At 31.5% G+C, this 23,770-nt stretch overlaps 1 protein-coding gene across 1 annotated transcript in view; it reads right to left on the reverse strand.

Moving 5' to 3' along the window:
- The window catches only part of LOC114329720 (oxygen-dependent coproporphyrinogen-III oxidase), a 32,398-nt gene extending 15,290 nt beyond the window's left edge, over positions 1 to 17,108 (reverse strand). Inside the window, exons 1-3 of the mRNA XM_028278904.2 lie at positions 16,914 to 17,108; positions 16,390 to 16,857; positions 7,089 to 7,405 (exon numbers count right to left, since the gene is read on the reverse strand). Of these exons, the coding sequence (XP_028134705.1) occupies positions 7,089 to 7,405; positions 16,390 to 16,857; positions 16,914 to 16,987 (859 nt within the window). The 5' untranslated portion in view covers positions 16,988 to 17,108. The remainder of the gene's footprint in view (positions 1 to 7,088; positions 7,406 to 16,389; positions 16,858 to 16,913) is intronic.
- Positions 17,109 to 23,770: the final 6,662 nt, after the last annotated feature.

Below are 23,770 nucleotides of genomic sequence, written 5' to 3' on the forward strand. Positions count from 1 at the left end.
AATTTATTTTAGGTACATATTACGTTTGTTAACTATTCTTCGGTTCTCGATAACTGCGTGATATTAATTTATTGTTTTAAATTTACAGCCCATTTTCTTTATCCAATTTTTTTCTTATTACTTCTATTGTAGGTTATTGTGTTTTTCAATAGTTTTATGAGTGATGCATCCCATTATCATCAGTAGCTCGACAACCCTTTTTGGGTCCTGGCTTGTTCTAGGATTTTCCGCCATTCTGTTCTGTTCCTTGCTTTGTTCTTCCAGTGGGTAATCTCAAGTGTTTTCAGATCTTGTTCCACTTGCTCCATGTATCTAAGTTGCAGGGTTGAAAAAAAAACATGTTTTTTTAATTTTATACAAAACACATGTTTTTTTTTGTTTTAAACGTTTTTTTTTTGTTTTAAACATGTTTTATTTTGTTTTTAAATTTTATGTTTTAAACAAATAAAACATGTTTAAAACACATGTTTTTTTTATTTTTAACATTTTTTTTTTGTTTTAAACATGCGTTTTTTATTTTAAATTGTATGTTTTGAGCAAATAAAACTTAGAAAAAAACATTGTTTAAATCATATTTTCTTAAACATTAATAATTTTGATTTTAACTTTTCTTTCATAATAGGTAAGAAAACCAATTGCAATTAGGAGCTATCGCCTGGGGGAACCCCAGACTTACTAGTTATAAATTCGCATTTCAAGTTAGCTGTTATTGCAAGAACGCCTACTGTAAGTTATTTTGTGGTGTTATATATGTGTGTCTATATTAAATTCACTAGTCTTTTCCAATATTTGCCTCGAGACGAAGATCTGATCTATTGTGGACTTCTGCCTGCAGAAACCACATTGACATCCCCCAACTATTTGTTCCGCATATGGTCTCAATCGCTCATACACAATATTTGACAGTATTTTATATGCCACAGTCAGTAGCGATATAGCTTATGCCAACAGTTTTTCATCAAAGCCGAATTTCTTATGTAGATTTTTGTACACTTTGAAACATACTTCATGCGTTTCAGGATTTAAATGCAATCGAATCTTCTTTACATGTACTTTTTTAGAAATTAGATTTATACTGGCATTGCACTTGAACTTTCTACAAAATAATTGTTGTTATCGTATACAATATTTAACTACCACATTATCAAAAAACACACACGACCACAAACCACAAAAGTCAAAGTAATGTCAGAATAAAACAGATATGTACTAAACCTTACACAATAACAAATATCAAATTTATGAATATGTGCAAATTATTCTTTATAATAAAACATAGTATAAACAGATCAAAAATATTAATTCAAAAAAATCAATGGACATACAGTGGAACATCGATCATCCGTCAGGGTACCGGACCAAGGGTATGACAGATAATCGAAAAGACGGTTACCAGAACATTAAAAAACATTCATAGTACAACTTTCAAATTTGATTTGTATATTTTGTTTGACAATATAAGAGGGATTTGTGTTCATACAATCGAATCAATTTGGTTTAAAAGATTCTGAAATCTATGTTTGTTTTACTGTTGCTTCACATTTTCCAACGGTTGAATTTCTTCAGCGTAAGATCATGCAATCTACTTTATTGGCTTCTTCTTGTTGAGAATACCACTTGTTGAATTGTTATATTCAGATTCAGAAATGTTTATTGCTTTAAAATACAGTAATGCTTAAAGTAATAGCTCTCCTAATAAAACATTTTCCCCCATGACCATTGGTCGTCTGGGGAATTGTTATATGTGCGATACAGCTTCTCTAGCTTCTTTACGCAAATCTTTGTCAGTTGCAATAGCATCATCGACATCGCCACTGTAAAATTCTGTGTCAGCTTCTAAATATGTTTCGTCTGCCTCTGATGCCATTCATTTCAACCATCTCATCATCTGTCAGCAATCAGCGAATTTCGTTTGGCTTATAGCAACGCTCAAACAAAATGAATTGATGACTCAAATTTTGCTTACAACTTATGTACGGACTCTGACGCTTAACAGAGGTGACAGTTAATGGAGAAGACAGATAATCAAGGTTTCACTGTACAAAAATTCTTTATATTATTAAATACCTAATTAGTGACTTCTTGTTCCCCAAAAATATTTCAGATCAGGTAAGATATAATATACTTACATATTATTTAAGTAGAGGTAATGGTTTTTGACAAGAGCTATGAGTCATGCCGATATAGTATACAAGTTTACATGTTATTTACACGGTCATAGCCACCTTTTTAAACGGAATTGTCTTATCTTATTAATATCTACTGATATTTAAGGTTATATAATCATATAAACTACAAGATAATTTTTTTGAACTACTTGTAAAATCAAAAAGAATGTGTGTGTACTTTGTACGCACGTAAGAAGTTATACTTCTGTTATAATATAATTTCAACGAAATAAATATACCTACTTAACAGTTACAATTAAAAAAATTAACAATAATTACCAAAAATGAACCAAAACTTAACAATGAAAAATGTTAAAAAAAAAAAGAAAAAAATATGAATCATCCGGGATTTGAACCCGCAATCTCGCAATTTTTTTTATCTCTGGTCCAATGCTCTACCAACAAGGCCATCAAGCCGCATGCTAGTTACCTTTCAGATATACATAATTATACATCACGGTGACAAGTGAAATATAAAAATAGATGTTTTATTATTTTACGCCCAAGGAAGACAAATCCAAAGACACAAAATAATAATAAAAAACCTTTTAAACCACCTTTTTCAAATTGCGCAAGTTGTATTATTAATATTAATGTTAATAAATGAAATATAAATATTTTGACGTTTCACAATTTGACAATTCACTTTTAACTGCAGTGCCTAAAAAATTTTAAAGCACTAGTGCCTTAAAGTAGCATATTTAACGCTCCTATGGAGTCCTAAAAATTGCATTTTTAACACGTTTGTAGAAAAATATATTTAAAAACACTAATATTTTCTTTCCACACCTTTTCTGGACTGATACATACATAAATTAAAACATTTTGAAGTATAACTTCAAAAATATAATATGAAAACTATTTAAAAAGGCAGTATAACTATTAACTAACCTTTGTTGTTTCTCTTCCAACAAATTTTAAAACGCAACAACCATACATAACCAAACCGTCAACCGTCCAAACCACAGCTGCGCTACAGCTGCCATATTGGATAATTTTTGACATGTCATTTGAACATCCAATCAGAACAAAGTTATAATGCGCATGCGCCGGGATCGTAGGTTTTAACATATAAAAATTCACCCTCATATCGCGCGTAAAGAAGTATAACTTCAATAATTTATTATAAACACACCTGATTACAAACCTGATATATCAGCGAACTTATTTTATCTGTATTACCTCATAATAACTAAAAAATACTTTACCTAAAGGAATGTATGAGGGTATCACAGCATTGGCACAACACTTCACAAACTGAAAACATTTTTCCTGGCTAGGGGTATCCAAATCATCAAGGAAGATACCACCAATTCCCCTCCTTTCTCCTCTGTGTGGTATGTTAAAGAGAAACTGTAATAATTACCGAGGTATCACCATATGAAGTATCCCTGAGAAGGTATTCACAATAATAATAGAGACAAGAATAAAAACCCAAATAGAAACACCTATGGAAGAAACACAGAGTGGATTCAGGAAGGACAGAAGCATGCCAGATCTAATATTCACAATAAGACAAGTAAGTGAGAAGGTAATCAATAAGAATAGAGAGATACATATATGCTTCATCGACCTGGAAAAGGCGTTTGACAGAATCCGAAGAAAAGACGTATAGAAGACACTAAAAGAAAGGGGAGTCGACAGACACATAATAGAAGTAATAAGGGATATGTACAAAAATAATACAAATACAGTGAGAACCAATAACGAGGAATCCAGAGAATTTACTACAAGTCAAGGCGTCAAACAGGGATGCGTGTTGAGTCCACTGCTATTCTCAATGGTGCTTGATGAAGCAATAAAAAAAAGCCAAGAGAATAATGAGAAAACTAACATTAGGATACTTACAAATGAAACAGACTCAACTATCAGAGCTACTATTTGCAGACGACGTGGTATTGATAGCAGAAAACAGAGAATACTTAGAGAACAAAACAATCTTGAAATCCTAGAAGAAGCACTATCAAACATCAATATGAAAATTAATAGAAAACAAAAACAATGATAATTTCAAATACGAGGAAGACACACACAATAAAATTAGACAGGAAACAACACGAGCAAGTGGAATATTTTAAATACCTAGGAGTAATAACTAAATCAAATTGTAAACAAGACATGTAAATAAAACGGGAGACTGGGACGAACAGGATGCTTATTTAACACTATGAAAACAATATTTTTAGGGAAAAAAGAGAAAACGGAGAAAGTAAAAACGGCAGTCGTTAGATCAGTAGTTATACCAACAATCATGTATAGCAGCGTGACATGGACATTGACGGGGAAACAAAAATCCAGAGACAATGCTATGGAAATGAGCTTCCTGAGAAAACAGCAAACAGAAAGAGGACAGACAAAATACGAAACGAAGCAATCAGACAAAACCTAAAACTAGAACCAATCAATGAAAACATAGTAGAGGGACAAATTAGATGGTTCGGGCACGTGTGTAGAATGTCAAACGAGAGACTAACAAAACGAGTGTTCGAAACGAGAGTGCAGGGGAAAAACAAAAGAGGAAGACCAAGAGTTATGTGAGTAGATGAAATCAGGAAAGAAGTCAAGAAGAAAGGATTGACATTGAAAAGTGCAAGAAACCTAACACAAGAGCGTAAAGCATGGAGACTACAATGCCAAACCCAACTCCACCAGCCTTACACCTAAAGGTAGAAAGGCTTAGGACTAAGTAAGTAAGTAATTAGTGATTTTTTATATTACTGCTCGCCCATATGCTGATCAGACGCCAGCTTTCAGTCTAAGCCTCAGATTCATGTATTAGAATTTTAAACTGCTGCGCTACCCTTTTTGTTTTTCCGTTCACCAGGCCAGAATTTGGAGTCACATATATCTCACAACAAAGTGAAGTGCGGGCAACCTCCCGTTCCGCTTGACTATCTGATCTGATTAGTGATTTGTTCCCAAACACTATTTCATATGTGTATAATATATTGTTAAATAATTTTTATGGGGCGAATTTAGAGAATTAATTTTATGTCAAAGACCACGAGATCGTAAATTTTCATGGCCCTGTATATAGTCAATTTGTAAATAAAATAATTTAGCCGTAAGCAGTGTTTCGCGGAAGAGTAAAAATTTAGTGGTAAAGTTTCTACGAACGGCTATTTTAGAAAGTTAATGCATGCCGCGTTTGGAGTGGACAATAGACAGTGGGTTTCTAAATGTTTTCGCATAAAGAAACGGATCGTAAACAATTTTGTTTAGTTAGAATAGAGGGTTTTTCTAGATTGTCAGTAAGTTTAATTTTAATATCTCCTGGAAATTGACGAGATAGAAATTTTATATACTATTTGTTCTTAAAAAAAAGTAGGAATATGATGTGTGGAGAATGCTTGTGATTGGAGAGGAGACCGATGGAAGGGGAATAGAGTGGCGAGTGTCAGATTGATGGGAGAAAATATTCCACTGTGTAATTAACATCGAGAGCAGGCAGTCCAGTTTTGATAGTAGTATTTTTGTGTAAAGTGTGTTAATTTGGTGGCCGTGGAAGCAGATTCGTGTTGAGACGAAATCGTGATCAAGTCGAGAAGTACAAACTCCTTGTGTCCGAATAGATTCCAGTTTCTGTCTGGAACGAGTATCCGTTTTATATAAACTTTGCATGAGATACCGAGCTGAGAGAAACATCTTGGAATTCTAATAATTGATATTGTTTTTATCGAGTCACAGATTTAATTAAGGAGAGAATTCGAGCCAGTGCCGTTTTTTTTTAAATTATTTTAAATAGAAGGACAGTTGCAGCATCCGAGAAGCACGTTGTGGGAGAACTGAGGACAACACAATCCAGGAGAAGAAATAAGGACGATAGAAAAGGTTAGTCAGATTGTTTGTGAAAAGAGAGAGTTGTTTTGTATTACATACCATATTTGTGTTTTTTTCAACTTAACAGTTTCACAGCATAAATTATTCATTCATAAATTCGTAGAAGATATAAGTATGTAATCCATTTAAAAAATGAAAATGAAATTTTTGTTTTTTTTTATAATAATAAGAACAGTCTACCGATTCATTTGAATGAATTTTGGTTCAAAAAGTAGAATTAAAGATTTATTTTTGAGTAGATAAGAAAATTTTCTACAACAGAATGAAGTTAGCATGAATTTTTAATCTTTTATATTTATGGTATAGTATATAAATATAGTCTGTTCGCTAAACTCAGACGCAACTTTCTAGAAGTTTTAGTCGGTAATTTTGCCAATTTTAGTAAAATTGGCAAAAAATAATTACTAAATAGTTAATAATCACTAAATAGTTAGTAATTTTGCCAATTTTTGCAAAATTGGCAAAAAACAAAATAATTATCGACTAAAATATCTAGCCAGTTGCGTCTGAGTTTAGCGAACCGACTATAAATAGTAGTTATAAAATTTACTATATGATTTTGAGTATATTTATTTTCCCTGTTTTGTCCATGGATAAAGTAAGCAACGAGAAATACTAGAAGCCACAAACTAAAGGTAATACATTAAAATCAATTAGCCCTGAGAATATTTTTCATTTTATTGTTATTATTTTTATTTTAAAGTTTTATTAAATTTTGGTTTTGTTTACATGAGTAGCAATTAAAATAATTAATTAATTAATCGAATTAATAAGATGCTTATCAATCTCATAACAAGGAGAAAATACAGAGCATAATAGTATGTATTTCATAATGTAAGTACAACATATATGATCACTTTTTATCAATCAAGTTTTAAACTCAACTGTCTTATCTTATTATAATCTACTGATATTTAAGATTTAAGGTTTCATAATCATATAAACTATCAGACATTTTTTTAAACTACTTTTAAAATCCACAATAATTCATTCTAAACACACCTGATTACAAAACTAATATATCATCGAAATTGCTTTATCAGTACCTACTAGCTCATAATAACTAAAAAAATACTTTACCTAAAGGAATGTAAGAAGGTATCACAGCATTGGCACAACTTTTCACAAACTGGAAACATTTTTCCTGACTAGGAGTATCCAAATCATCAAAGAAGATACCACCAATTCCTCTTCTTTCTCCTCTGTGTGGTATGTTAAAGTAGTCATCGCACCATTTCTTGTACTTTGGATAGTAGGTTTTGTCATGTTTATCACAGGCATCTTTTAACGTCTGATGAAAATGGACTGCATCTGCTGAATTCAAATAGTATGGAGTTAAGTCAGTGCCACCTCCAAACCACCATTGAGTTTCGTCACCGCTTTTAACCTCAAAATATCTGAAAATTATACATTTAGATCAAAACATTTACTAAGTTATATTTTCACATATATTTTGGGAAATTTCACAAAATATATGGTATTATCATATGGATCTGACGTAATGTGCTTGACAAGGAAAGATGAAGAAAGATTGAGGATCCTAGAGAGAAAAATCGTTCAGAGAATAGCAGGCCCACTAAACTTAGGTAATAATGAATTTAGAAAACTGATGAACTACAAAGTAAGGGAACTTTTGAAAGGAGAAGGACATTGTCAGAGTTATCAAGGCACAGAGATTCAGGATGGGACATAATATAGAACAGATAAATCAAGAAGAAGTTATCAAGAGAGTCACCAAATTGAGACCAGTATTAGGCAGACCACGAGGAAGACCAAAAACTAGATAGGAGAACCAGATAATTGTGGACCTTAAGAAGATGGGAGTTAAAAAATGGAGAACCATAAGTTGGAGTCAATGAAGGTGGATATGAGTTATTACCTCAGATTTCGTTGAACCTCCATCGATTTTCATAAAAATTGGTGAGTGGTTAAAGGATACCTCAAGGAACAAAGGTGACATAGTGCCAACTTGCGCTTTTTGCATTTTAGGGGTGAAATACACCCCTTTTTTAAAAATTATTTTTTAGTTTCTGAAAGTGCAGTCACTGTAAGTTTTCACTTCCTATTTCGTTGAACCTTCATCGATTTTCATGAAAATCGGTAAGTAGTTAGAGGATACCTCAAGCAATAAAAGTTATATAGCATCAACTTGCGCTTTTGAATTTTAGGGTTGCAATACACCCCTACTTTTTAAATTGCAAAAAATGCAGATTTCCGCATTATGGCGCAAGTAATCTCGTTTAATTAAGAAAAATAATTATTTTTTTTATCTTTATGTGCATGAATAACATTTTTTTTTAATTTTTCATTCCTTATAGCAACCAAAAATCCGAAAATTAACGAAATTGGGAACGAAAATCTTATTCTTCTATATTTCTGAAAGTGTAGTCACTCAATGTTTTCACCCACTATTTCTTTGAACCTTCATCGATTTTAATGAAAATTGTTGATTAGTTAGAGGATACCTCAAAAAATAAAAGTGATATGGCACCAAGTTGCGCTTTCTGCATTTTAGGGGTGAAATCCGCCTTTTTTTTAATGATAAAAATGCAGATTTCAGCATTCTGGCTCAAGCAATCTCGTTTAATTAAGTAAAATAAATATTTTTTTACATTTATTTTATGTGCATGATTTATAATTTTTATTAATTTTTCAAACTTTATAGCAACCAAAAATTAGAAAATTAGCAAATCGACAATCACGAAAAAAATTATTCTTTTATATTTCCAAAAAGGCAGTCATTGAAGGTTTTCACCCCTGATTTCTTTGAACCTCCATCAATTTTCATGAAAATTGGTAAATAGTTAGAGGATACCTCAAGAAACAAAAATGATGTAGTACCAACTTGCGCTTTTATCCTGGGGGTGGATGTTACCCCTTCTCATGGGTGAACACTATTTTATTAAAAATAACCCCATAATTAGATAGAGGAGTAAATTCTAAACAAACTTTCTTTTATCAAGTTTATAAATTTTTTATTTAAATAATATTTCATAATTTAATAAAATATTATTGGTACAGTAAAACCTGACAATAACGGCCACTAAAAATAGAAAACAATTGGCCGTTATAGAAATGTGGCCGCTAATGCTAGGTTTCCTTTTCCACAAATACATAAAATATAATTGAAAATTTATTTATTTTAGTAATTAAAGCAAATCTAATTAAATATAATTCTACAAACAAACGGAACATACTAAAACTAAATTCAATTTACTGCAATATAAAACAATATCTATACGAAAAAACAACTACAAGAAAAACAGAATTTTTGTTTGTTTTACATTTTTTAGATAAACGAAATGTACTAAAACTAATTTAATATAGGTAATACATAATATAAAACAACATACTATAGCTACTACGAAAAATACGCTTATCACTAAAGTATCGTCGTGCTTTCATGCTATATTCAACAAAACCAACTTGGTACGGCCTTTAATTAGATATCGCAAATCACTTTGGCTGATTTTGTCTGCATATATATTATGTTTGAGAAATCCCTTTTTTTTTGTGAGACTGGATATAGGACATTTCTCAAGTATGAATTCACATTCATGGTATATCGTTGCTATACAGGGATAGCAATCTGTGCAATGTTATGGTATAGACTACGTTAAATATAAAGTAAATGTGGAAGATATACACTGGTTATTCATTTCAATTTAATTTGATTGTTTTTTAATCGTTTACAATATTTAAAATAATTAAAGACATAAAGTTAATGATTTTAAAAATAAATTCAGTTCTCACTGGCAGGGTGGGAAATAATAAAGTGCCATACAATAGCATTTCATTACAATGCTCATTACATTCATTACAGGCTGCTCCGTTTGAGAAAACTCATACTCTCAAACTTTGAGAAAACACTCATTCAGTTTCGACCAACCCTGTACTAGCTAAAATTAAACGTTTTGCTAGATTAATAATTTTTAACAATAATAGACTATATTAAAAATCACTTGAACATAAATTGATTTTCTGATGTCAAATCACTACAATTATACAGGGGGTAAATATTGCTAAGAAATTTGAAAAAAAAAACGTAATTATCTTTTAAACTACTTCGTATAACATCACAAAACCTGATATTTTAAGAAATAAAACATAGAGGAGAATCCAAAAATGTAAAAATATACAGGGTGTTCCATTAAACAAAAGAAAATTTTGTTTCACTCTGTCAATATGGGTGACCCTGTATATTTGGAAATGTATTTAAATTCTGATATTATCTATGCCCCAATCTCACCTAAATAAACTTTTTTCGTATCTCCTACAACAAACGACTAATTGGACTTCCCACAACCTGTATACATACAAAATCTCCGCTATAAAATTCTTTCAAAGAAAATGTTATTAGTTTTTTTAAAATAGCTCCGTTAACTTTTGAAAAATGAGATTTATCCAAAAACCATTACAAAGCTAAGTAAAAGGTCTATAACACTGTATTAAACATAATTTTCTAAATCTTTTATTTTTTTTTTAATACAAGGTGAAAGGGCCCCGGTTACATGGTTCTCGCAGTAAAATTTAGGTTTTAAATGTTTCTATCTCGGTTATTTTTTGTCGTAAAGAAATATTAAAAAAAGAAAAAGCTTAAATAAAGTTCAAACTAAAATTTTGTTCTCTACCATTTTTTAAGTATATCGAGTATTTTTGGAGTTATTATCAAAAGAAAATGAAATTCACGAAAATTTGAAAAATTCTAATTTTTTAATCGTATTTTTTGTTTCAAAAATATGCATTCTAAACCGGTCAAAATTGTTGAAGTTATTACTCATGTTAAAATAAATAAAGTTTTAAATGGGTTACTATAAATTTTAATTTTTGTGGAAATGACGTATGTTTCATTTTTCATTCTTCCCTAAAAAATCTGAAAGGGTCCTCTTATTTCCATCATAACTTGCTTAATTTTGATGCTATCGACTTCTTATATAGCTTTTTGATAGTTACCTTTAAGTACTTTATTAAAATGTTTAGTATCTATATTTAACAAAGTGCATCGTTTTCCTGTTATTTAAGCTTGAATACTAAGATTTGAGTACTCGCGGAAAAAAAATATACATTCAATTGCATATAACTCACTTTGTAATATGTAATAAAGGATTTCTCGAATAAGGAGCTTATTTATTTTTATATTACCTTCGATTTTGGTAATAACAACTTTTTTGAAGAAACTTATGGTTTTTGAGTTATTTATGAAAAACTGCATTAAAACATGGATTTTTTTTAGGAAAAATCAAAACTTTTGATCTTTAATAACTCAAAAACTATTGATTTATTGGAATAACTTTATATAACAAATTTTACTTATAATTTGTTCCTCTATCGATTAGTGGTATTATTTTTAATAAAATAATTTCCACCCCCGAGAAGGGGTGGCATCCCCCCCCCCCCCCCAGAGTAAAAGCGCAAGTTGGCACCATGTCACCTTTGTTTCTTGAGGTATCCTCTACATACTTACCAATTTTCATGGAAATCGATGGAGGTTCAACGAAATCGGAGGTGAAAACCTTCATTGACTCCACTAAAGATAAAAAGGGAACAAATGGAAAAAATTGTGATGCCAAATCACACAACCAATTCTGCACCTGGGAGGTAAACTACACTATGTCATTTCGAGCAACTGTATTTAGTGTGTGTTTGCAACAAAGTTTAGAGCACTTAGAATGTGAATAAAAATCTAACATATCCCATAATTGGTTGAAAGACAATATGACCATATTTTAATGATAATAGATATATAACCAATTTGTAGAATCCAACTAATAAAATAAGTGGATTAAAATAACTTATTCAAAACATCACCATGTCAACAGTGTAATTTACAGCCGAGGTCCAGTATTGTAAAATCAAAATATTAATGCAGACTGATTCCCTGTGACAAATAAATCAGCAGAGCCCAAAGAGGGAGGCAATCACTCCGCTAGGAGTGTAGATGCCATCATGATGATATGGTGTTATGTTTATGGTAGCAAATTATAAAATAAATTTTTTGAGATTTGAATAGTATATGGATTGGAACAAATTGAAGATGTCCCTGATATATTATTTTTTTTATCGGAATCTATGAATTCCTCAACTAAGAGAAAGATGTATATCAAGAGCAACAGAGTGCAAACTTTATTAAACAAACATTGGCAATGACGACTTGAGATGAAGATTTACTACGAATCTTTGAAAGAAACTTGAGGACCATATGTGGTGACGTTAATTAACAGGACCTCTGGAGAAGATGAAATAATTTCGAACTCTATAGACATCTTGCTGATGCAGATATTGTGAAAACCATCAAAAGAAACTGCCAAGATACGTGGGCCACGTTATGTGGGTGGATGAAAGTGATTATACTAAAATAACTATGTAACATAGGTCAGTCGGAAGAAAAGGGGCGAACTAAACTCAGATATCTAGACCAGTGGTTCCCAACCTTTTACGTCTGGCGACCCACCTTCTGATGATTTTTCATATTCGCGACCCATCCCTCACCCATGATGATACGCTATTCTGTACTCTGTACGTCACTCAGCTACTGTAAGAAAGAAGCACGCCGCGACCCACCTGAAATCTGTCCGCTACCCACTAGTGGGTCGCGACCCACCAGTTGGGAAACGCTGATCTAGACAACGTACAGGACGATTTAAGAGAGATTTAAGAGAGACAACTGATGATGATGAATGTATGTGATAATATTGCATAAGGATCGAAGCTTTTAAAAAAAATAATATAACACGAAGGCAAACTTTGAGATAATAAGTAGGGTCACCTAGGGTTAGTGTGACGTAAAAATATGCAAATTTGATTTTAAAATAAAAAAAAATATATTTGTTTTTAACTCAATGGTTTCACATTTTTAACGAAGACTTTCTGGTTAATTGTCACAATCATTGCACAGTGAATTGGCATGTTGCATTTTTAAAATTCCTTCTACATTATGTTTTATTTAAGAGGGCAAGGTGTCACACTATCCCTTCATTATGGGGTTACTGTGACCTGGATTAGGGATAGTGTGACAACTAGCTTTTTTGCCATTTAAAAGCACCTAGGATTGAGTGTGCCTTGGTGTGACAAAGAAAGACATTACAAAAATATTGTAATAATTTTTGGCATTTAAAAATTCGGCAATTTTAGAAGAAAAAAAATATGAAATTTCTTATTTAAAACACCAATTTTTTTATTAAACGTAGGTATTTTATTGAGAATCTTTTCTTATTTAAAAATTCAGTAACATCTAACATTCAAAAACATCAACTTTTCCATTAAAAGTATACCGAATTCTTTCAGCATTAAGGGATAATATCGGATCCATCAATATTCCTATAATCTGAGACATTCTAATAAATGAAGTCTTTTTCATTAACAAAACTCTTTTTTATCCTTATCAACACTTCTTAATCCAACTACTTCTATTTCATCTTTAGTGTCATCAAAGCTTTCAATTACACACACATACCTAAAAGCAGTTCTACCACGCTTCCCACCCATGAAAGTTGCAACTATAAAAGAGCCTTGTTTAATATCTTCATCGTTTACAGGTTTTAGTGTCGCAGTTTTCTCTAAGAATTCCTCTTCTGCTTCGTCACTTTCCCCTAAAGACATATCTTCTATCTCCTCATCACTAGCTGATCCATCTTTCTTTGATTTTTCTTGATTGTGTTTGGGACAGGTTTTCTGTTTTCCTTTAATGGACTCTGCCTTTTTGTGTTTAAAGAACTGATGTATTCTTCTTTTGTTATTATTTCTGCAGTATCAATTCTTCGTTTAACTTTCTTTTTTGCGCTAGTTGGAACTATCTTTTCCAGAAGCATATGCTCAAACACTTTCTCTGGTGTTTCTTACCCAACAGAAAGTTCGGTGATTTGACACCCTTGTAATGGACTGGAGGATTGGCCAGTGATTTGATGCTCTTTTAATAGAGTGATAGATGATGAACCAGCGATCCCTTGCTCTTCTGATGAACGGTTGCAAGTTACTGTCAACCATAACCTGATCAAACTAAGGTAGTAGGTGGTGATAGTGTCACATGTCACACTATACCCATGTTTCACTGTCACAGAAACCCCACAGTGTGAAAATCTGTGGGGTTACTGTAACATGTCTAAAAAAATAATAGATATAGACAATTAGGCTGTTAAAATAAGTTTAAACATTTAAAATAAGTGATCCAATACCATGCAGAGAAAAAATCATAATTAAATACAAATAATTTTGAAAAAATTCAAAATTTGGACTAATATATCAGAATTTCAAATTCAGATTATACATACATAAATAAATACAGAACCTCGATTATCCGTCTCTCCATTAACCGTCACCTCTGTTAACCGTCAGGGTACATACAGACGTTGTATTGACTACATAAGCAAAAATTTTAATGTAAAAAAATAAAAAAAAAGTTAATTTGATTTGTGATGAGGACACAAATGGCTATCCATTGCTGACAGATAAAGAAATCGTTGAAATGGCAACAAAAGCAGACCAAACAGATTCAGAAGCTGACACAGACTTGGAATTTTATTGTAGATTTGTTGATGAACCTATTGTAACTGTCAAAGATCTGCGTCAATAACCTAGAGAAGCTGCATCGCACATGCAATAATTCATCGAGTGGTATTCTCAACAAGAAGAAGCCAATAAGTAGATTGCATGATCTTATGCCGATTAAGAAATTCAGCTGTCCCAAAATGTGAAGCAACAGTAAAACAAAGAAAGCTTTCAGAATATTTTAAATTGATTCAATTGTACGAACACAAATCCCTCTTTTATTGTCAAACCAAACATACAAATGAAATTTGAAAGTTGTACTATGAATTTTTAATTTTTTTTTAATGTTCTGTTAACCGTCTTTTCGATTATCCGTCATACCCTTGGTCAGGGGTCCTATTTTCGAATTCATTCGAGCATATTTCGCATACGAAATTAGAAGAATTTCGCTTGAAATCCGGTGTCTTGTATTTTCGAATACTTCGTGTATGAATTTTTTCGTATACGACGACTCGAATGGGTATGAACCATTCGAATCGTGATGCTCGTATACGAATTATTGTTGTCATTTCAAGGTCATTTAAGCTGTCATGATAGTTTTACCTGATAGTGTTAATTGTGTTGTTGTCTACAATATTTTTACATTGAAATTTATTTTTAATGGCTGGTTTAGATAATTCTTTAATAGAAATAAAGGACATGTTGTATATTACACCTTGAAAATAACACATAACCTAACTTTATGTACGCATTTTAGCATTGGATCTAAGCTCCAAACTTAACATATGACACCGTTGCCATATCCTCAATTTTTTCATACTATCACATTACATAAAGGTGCATTATTTAAAAAATCGCTTTGAAGTAAAGTTTTGAAAAGTAAATAGTAAAATATCAGTGTAAATACTGGATACAAAAGTAATATTAAACAAAATAGCACACTTTCTGCGGACTTTGCAAATCGATATTACTAATATATTTATGCAATCTTAAGATTCGATTACACTTAAAATAACTGCTAAGCAACTTTTCCCAAAAATGGCCTGTTTTTTTATAATTTGTTCAGACTATAAGTCGTTATCTTTATACATTAAACGTTCTTATACAATCTTATTCTTGTACATTATACCCCAGTATACATAATATATAACAAATATAACATTTTGTTTTTAATACTGCGATTATACCATTGATTGAAATTGTACAAGAAATTGATAAAAAAAGTATGGCAACATTGTGAATCTTCAGATGACAAATAAGTTCAATGTTATTCGAATTTGCAGTGTTGCGGTGCAAATTCTGCTCGTATACGTATAACATTTCGAAGGACGTTCAAAAATACACATTCACGTTGGTATACGAAATTTTTCATTCGAGTTAACTCGTATGCGAAAATATTCGATAGAATTCGAAAATACGACCCCTGGTGCCCTGACTGATAATCGAGGTTCTACTGTACTATGATTTTAACCTAAAAAACAGAAGGGACTGAAACAATTTTTTTAAAATAATCTGTTGAAATGCAATAGAAATGTAATATAACATCATATGTAATATAAAAGCACAATATAAATTAGTATTTAACATTGTCACACTAACCCTACGTGACCCTACATAAACACCTTGGCTGCAATACGAGACAAATAGATCTCTTATTACATTAACAGTTGGCTGTGTCAACTGTATCTTAATGCACAGTGGCAAATGGGGTATATTGGACATATACTAGTCTTGCACTCAACTTGAATTTAAAAATATCTCTAAATACAGCCAAGGTGTTCACATCTCCTTTACCTATGAATACACCTAAAACTGAACTAGAAATTCAATATTATTCTTATGGACTGCCTTGTAAATGTGCCAACTTCATATATAATTAATTTATTTGTATACCAACCTATAATTAAAATGTATTGTTGGTACCATAGGATTAACTGGATGTATAACAGCACTTATACCAGCAGCAAAGAAAGGTAAAGGTCCATTACTGTCAAGTTTTTTACCTCTGGAGCGCATTTGAGCCACAGCACCTGCAGGTAAATTTCCCGAAACTACAGAAATGTTAACTCCAGCTTTCTCGAAAACTCTTCCGTCTTGTAACACACAAGTTACGCCACCACCTCCCTCTTGTCGCTCCCATCTGTCGACGATAAACTTATTGCAGTCTTCTTCAGTCTCTAGAGCTTTGCAAAACTCTTTTTGTACCTTCATAATCATAAGTTCCATTCTAGTCTTCATATCATCTGGGTTGGAAGATAGTTTCTGCAAAGGCGTTATTGGTAAAGCCATAAATTCATTTGTATCAACTGACTTAGATTTGTTAGACAAAAATGCTGCTGAGCCCGTGAATACTGTTCCATATTTCCTAAAAATAAAATAAGATTAATTTGATTTTAGCGCTAGACATAACCTCAAACTTACAGCAATTTTGATAGCTTCTGTTCTCTTTGATAGAAAACTAATGTGAAATTTTTTACAAATACTTTGAAAAACATTTTAATCCTATCTATTTGTCTGTTAAAAAATGTAACTCTCTCATTGAACTAAATTGAACAAATCAGCTAAATGTGAGCTAGATCAGCTGTTTGCTTACCTATCCCAAGTCTAGTGTTTTGTTTTTTAACCTGTAAATCAGGACGGTACTTAGGAGAGAATATAAAAAAAATCGATAATAATAATTTTATTATTAGGTATTTTATAAACAAGATCTTTAATTCTAATATTTAAATACTAGCATAAATTCATGAACGTCAAAATAGAAATTTTGCTTTATACCTACAAAGATTTTAGAATTAAACACAGACTTGGGATTCCTTTATTTCTAAAAGCAAGACTAAAATCTGGACCATCTACATCAACAACAAAGCAATAATCAAAACAAAGTCACTTTTTAAAACTTTTCTTGAGAATACTACACACTAGATTATTTAAGAATGTGAAGAGGTCAGTGGTCAGTGGCTGGAGTCAGTTTGGTTTTAAAAATGGACTTGGCACGAGAGAAGCTACCTTTAGTATGCAAACATTAATACAGAATGAAAAAAAAAAACTAAGTTTTCAATCTAATAGCACATAAAACAACATCCAAAAATGTTATCCCACATCCTACCAGACTGACAACAGGGAACCTTCTCTGGTAACACCTCCGAGGCTTCTACAATTTGCAAACCAGATTGAATTTTACAATTTATAATTCACGTCCCATCTACTCAGCGCGGTAAAGTTACAACGAGAATGGTTCCCTTCCTACTTCAATCAGAGTAAACATGTATACTCTGATTGGAGTACGAATGGAACCATTCTCGTTGGAACTTTACCGCGCTGAGCAGATGGGATGTGAATTATAAATTGTAAAATTCCCTCATCTTCCTTAGTCTCAGCATCCGTTATGGCTTGCAAATTGTAGAAGCCTCGGAGGTGTTACCAGAGAAGGTTCCCATTGTTTTCAGTCTGGTAGGATGTAAGATAACATTTTTGGATGTTGTTTTATGTGCTATTAGATTGAAAACTTAGTTTTTTGCTAGCAGTTGCCGCTAGGGCATCCCTGCCATTTCGTTCGTTGCAATCCGTGACTTGCACGCCGGGGTTTGTCCTAGTTGGGTCAGAAAGAGCAGAATAGTGCCTCCTGATGAGAGACTAATAAGTTTCGAAACCGGTAGAGGTGCTTGCTGCACTCTCTGATTGAACTGGAATAATGATGCGGCTGTAGTTTCGTGTTGCAACGAAATTGAAAATGGTTATTCATTTTTTTTTTTAATACAGAATGGTTTAGATTAAAGAAAGGGTGTTTTTATGTGTTTCATCGATTATGAGAAAGCATTCGATAATGTAAAATACGAACTAATGATAAAATGCCTACAAGAGTTGGGATTTGATGCCAAGGACGAAGTACATAAGAATTATCGCCAGTCGCTCTGAACGTTAACAAAGTATCAAAGCAAAATCGACCGACCTGCTCGTGGTGGCGGTTTTTTTAAATTTTATCAGGACGCTTTGTGTAGGTGTAAATGAGACATTTAAAAAAATGCCGTGTCACGCTAGTGATTTATGTATTAATATAAACAGAAAATAAAAACGCGCTTAATCTGATATAAATTCTTCTATTTCCAATATTGATTATCAGTTTGATTTTGTATACATAACCTCACTATCGCAGTTTATGTCAATAAATCTTAATTAACGAAAAAGAAAATATTTTTGTTGCACTATAAATTACAGTATAAATTAATAACTAATGAATTCTAACAATTGTATTCGGTTATTATCACTACAAAATAAAATATTCAAGTTTAACAAAATAATCCCATAAGACTCAATGTTGAAACGTCCTGACAAAATCTGACAGCGTGCCACGTGACTGTAAGTAGAGGGGAGACGCACGGAGCCAATTGGAACCTGACAGCAACAACCATGTCTTCAAAATTTCATTCAAACATAAGATTTCTCAAACGAAGAATGTCACTAGAACAAGACATCCTCAGCTACATCGAAGAAAAACGTTTAATAGGGGAGTGCATATAGATTTACACTTCGGAAAAAATCAAACAAGATAGAACTTTTTGTAATTTCATTAAGAAATGTTTAATAAACAACATATCAAAAAGTTCTACTCGAGAAGTGGGTGCTTCATTTTTTATTAAACAAATGAACTGCGAAATTAGATTTTTTTTTAAATAACTCCGAAAATATAAACTTTAGAAAAAAACTGACTTGACCATTGCAAAATTCAGAAAATTTTACAAAAAAAACCTTATATAAAGATTTTTTAAAATTAAATCTGTAGCTTCTATAATTTTTTATTTTTAACGCTAAAGTCACTCTTCTCACAAACATTGGCGCACTGTAAACTAGCGTACGGCGAAGTGCACGGTTGAGTTATTTAATGTAATTTTTTAACTAATCGATCAAATGAAATTTTACAAATTGGACATGAAAGAAGAATAATTAAACTATCTTATGGTTATAATAAAAAGAAAAAAAAATGTATGGGCATAAGTACAGTGTGGGCTGAAACTGAGACTTTCATGAATTTTGTCTAAAAATGATTTAAAAATGTGTAACTAATACAATTTTTCTTATAAAACTCTAAATTTTGCACAACTTACCTTTCAAACATCTTACTAAACGATGTTGAATTCAAAAAAAATCTCAAAAATTTAATTCAAATGATACGACGTCTCAAAAAATGTAATTTTTGAAAATTCCATAGTTTTACAGAATCAACACCATTTTAAGACGGTATTAATCAAGTTTGAACAGATCTGTTTCAGTTTTGTTGGTGTTTTTTTAAGATTAGGATGTAATCTTTAAAATTCACTAAATTATTTTACTTTAGAAATGAAATAAACTATTTCTTTTTAAGAAAATTAAGAAAGATAACAAAAATGTAATACAAAAACCGAAAATCACCAGCTAAAAAAATGGTTATACAAAGTGATCAAAACTTTTTTCTGTAAAAATTGCCTACCTAAAATATATTTAATATTAAGCTTCAACAATAATAAATGTTCAACAAAAAAATTTTTTTTAGTTCTTATACAGTATGTCTGCGTAACTTGGAACCTATTGATAACTTTTTTATTATCAGTCTTACGAAAAAAAGTTATTCTTTATAAAATACTCTACATCGTATATAATCTAAGATGTAACCATCAAATATAAAATTTTATTAATTTTATACGAGGTATGTCAAAAAATATGAATTTCACTCAAGAGTAAAGTACCTTTATAATTCACAATATCGAAAATTGTTATTAAGAAAAGTTGTTTGGAATTAAAACATTTTTCAGTGTTCAATTACATCCTTTTAATTAAAATATTGTGAATAACAAAGGCACTTAACTCTTAAGAAAAATTCATATTATTTACATACCTCGTATAAAACTAAAAAAAGTTTGATATCTGATGGTTGTATCTTAGATTCTAGACCAGGTAGAGCATTTTATGAAGAATAACTTTTTTTCATAAAATTGATAATAAAACAGTTTTCCATGTGGTACCTAGCTACGCAAACATACTGTATAAGAGCTTCTGTATAAGAATTTTCAAATTGTAATGCCATATTCATATTCAGCATAACCAAAAACAAAATAAAATCATATTTGATTAAAGCAAAATTATGAATTCAACTATATTTTTAAAATTGTTTATACAAAAAAATTGTTATTGTTTAAACGATTAATAAACATTTAGCGGCCAAATCTGCAAGAAAGAACTTTTTACTTTAACATGTATATAAACTAACCAAAAAGGTTTTAGAAAAATACAAGCTTGTTTGAATTTTTCCGAAACAATGCATGTTTTCGTTCTAATGGCACTCCCCTATAATTTGGCATTGACATGTGAGAAGAGCAGATCGTACCAGGTGGATATCCAAGATTTGGGATTGGAGCGCAATAGGAAAGAGAAGAAGAGATATACCCCGATGATCATGGAGGGATGAAGTGGATGAGGCCATGGAAACCACGGAGAATGGTAAAACAGAAAACTACTCTCAGTGGCGGATCCAGGGAGGGACGATGTGGGCGATCAGCCCCCCTCTCAAACCAAGTGATTTAATTTTTTTTAAATTATTATACATATAAAGATTATAAAAACATTCAGTTATTTTTATAGAAATTTAGCCTTTCGGCCCCCCTCTTAACGACGCTGGAACCGCCACTGGTTACTCGAGCGTTATGGGGACCTATTGGATTGTGAAGATTAGGTCCTAAAACCAAAAAAAGTTAAGTAAAGTTTTCCATTTTAGTGGGGACTTTCCATTTTTTAATTTAATTGTCCATTTCCAACAATCGTTTTTTCCGATTATAGCGTCACCTTTCCATAATTCGAAAAAATGTCTCGAATAAAAGTTACTTATTTTTACGTAAGGAATCCAAATCTGCAATAAAAAAATGGTATTTTCAGATATAAATATAAATGTACGTAATTATAAATGTGCGTGTGTAAACAGGGTTGTCTGCTGAATGATTGGGACCTGAGTTATTTTTAATAACGAAAAACTTATTTTACAAATCAGCAAATAAAAATATACCTACATATTTATTTACAACTACACTCTATAACAACTATGCCAAAATGATGGGTTTAAAAATCCAGAGTGACTATAAATATTTTTAAAATCGATGTAGCGTTTAAGAAAATTGTAAATTACGCAAAAACTATGACTCCTAGTTATAGAACATACCATTCGAAAGAGGAACCTGTGTTTAGTATAATCATTGATTAATATACATGATGTTCTAATAAAATAACCATCATATTATGCTACATTGAATAATCCAATATTGAAACTGTAAATTTTAAACACCCTGTAAATAAATGTGTAATAATCAATCATGGAATGCATTAATTATAAGATAATTACCAGACCCTATTGTCATAAAATGAAAATGTCATACAATGACATTAATTAACTTCATCTTTTGTTTTAAAATCAATTTACAGATTAAATAATTGTGAATTACGCAAAAACTATGATCCATATACCATTCGAAAGAGGTTAATTTGTTAAGTATAATTATTTATTAATATACATGGTGTTCCATTTAAAATAAAAATAAGCATAATAATGTTGTTCTGAAGCTATTTCCTTGTGGCATTTTTATAATTAAGTATTTTCTATGGGAAATAAGCCACAATTTTACTAAAAAATGAATTTATTAACGTTTCGAAGCCCAAATCGTATTTTGTATTTTGACAACGAAACCCGATTTGGGCTTCGAAACGTTAATAAGTTCATTTTTAAGTAAAATTGTGGCTTATTTCCCATAGAAAATACTTAAGCATAATAATACTTCAATAATGAAACTGTAAATTTTGAACACCCTGTAGACAAATGTGTAATAATTAATCATGGAATACATTCAACCAATATCCAAAAATTTAGATGTAAAAGTAATATTTTTATAATTTCTTAAATAACTTGAGCATAAGCCTTCTTTTAAAACTTTACATTTTAAGAAAAGTCAACATAACTCAGAACACTCTGTACATAGGTATAGGTAAGCCTTATAAAACTATACCTAATTTTTTGCAGAAAATTAAAAAATGCAATAAAATACAGGGTATTCCATAAGAAAAAATATAACTTTGATACGCCTCCATTTATTGGGACACCCTGTATATTTCAAATTACTTTTAAAATGTAGCTTTTATCGACTTACAAACTACTAATTTAAAATTTTTTTCAAATCTTTTACCATTTCGCTGTAATTTTCAGTCCCGTTAGTGGTGACTCACCCTGTATGTTTACTCTATTTGGAGTACGAAGGAAACTATTCTCGCTGGAAATTTACCGCGCTGAGTAATGGGAAGTGAATTATAAATTGTAAAATTCCCTTATCTTCCTTTAGTCTCAGTATCCGCATGACTTGCATTTTCAGAAGCCTCGGATGGTGTAACCAGAGAAAGTTTCCATTGTTTTCAATCTGGTAGGATGTAAAATAATATTTTAAATATTGTTTTATGCGGTATTAGACTGAAAACTTAGTCATTTTCCAACAGATGTCGCTAGGGCATCCCTGCCGTTTCGTTCGTTGCAATATGTGACTGCACGCGGAGTTTTATCCTGCTTCAGGCAGAGAGAAGAGCATATGGATCTCCTGATGAGGGGCTAAAAGCCCCGAAACCGGTAGATATACTTGCTGTACTCTCTGATTGAAGATTGAACTAGAATATGATAGGGTTGCAGTTTCGGGTTGTAACGGCGCGCTTTTAGTAATGGGGGGGGGGGGGGGGCGTGAGCATATAAAAAAAATACACCAACATTAACTAATTTACTAAAATCAAAGCAAAACAAAATTCTGACAAAATAAAAAATAAAATACACATGAACACTGAATAGGAGTTATAAACATAAAGAGCACTCAATACTAAAAAGTAAGATTTTACTGTTTTTTGTCAAAATTATTGAACGAGGGGGGGCGCGGTGAAAATAATTATGCAAGATTGGGTCGCAAAGGGTAAAAGGTTGAGAAACGCTGCTATAAATAACGAGATAGTATCTTCCCGTACCTCAAATACGTCCGAGTTCGCGCATGATGACGTAACTGGAGACCGGAAGTTGAATTTTAATTCTTGATAAAGTTAAATGGGATTTGTATGCATTCTGTGACGAAATTATTCAATTAGCAACATAACATTAAACTTCAATATATTCGAAAAAAATTTAGTGTCGAGATTCCTGTCAAAAATAAAATATAAAATACACTTAGCTTACAACCGCGAACAATTCAAACTAATCGGACATTACGAATGATTACGAACCATCACGAACTTGC

This window comes from Diabrotica virgifera, chromosome 5 (assembly GCF_917563875.1).
Source record: "Diabrotica virgifera virgifera chromosome 5, PGI_DIABVI_V3a".
NCBI lineage: Eukaryota > Metazoa > Arthropoda > Insecta > Coleoptera > Chrysomelidae > Diabrotica > Diabrotica virgifera.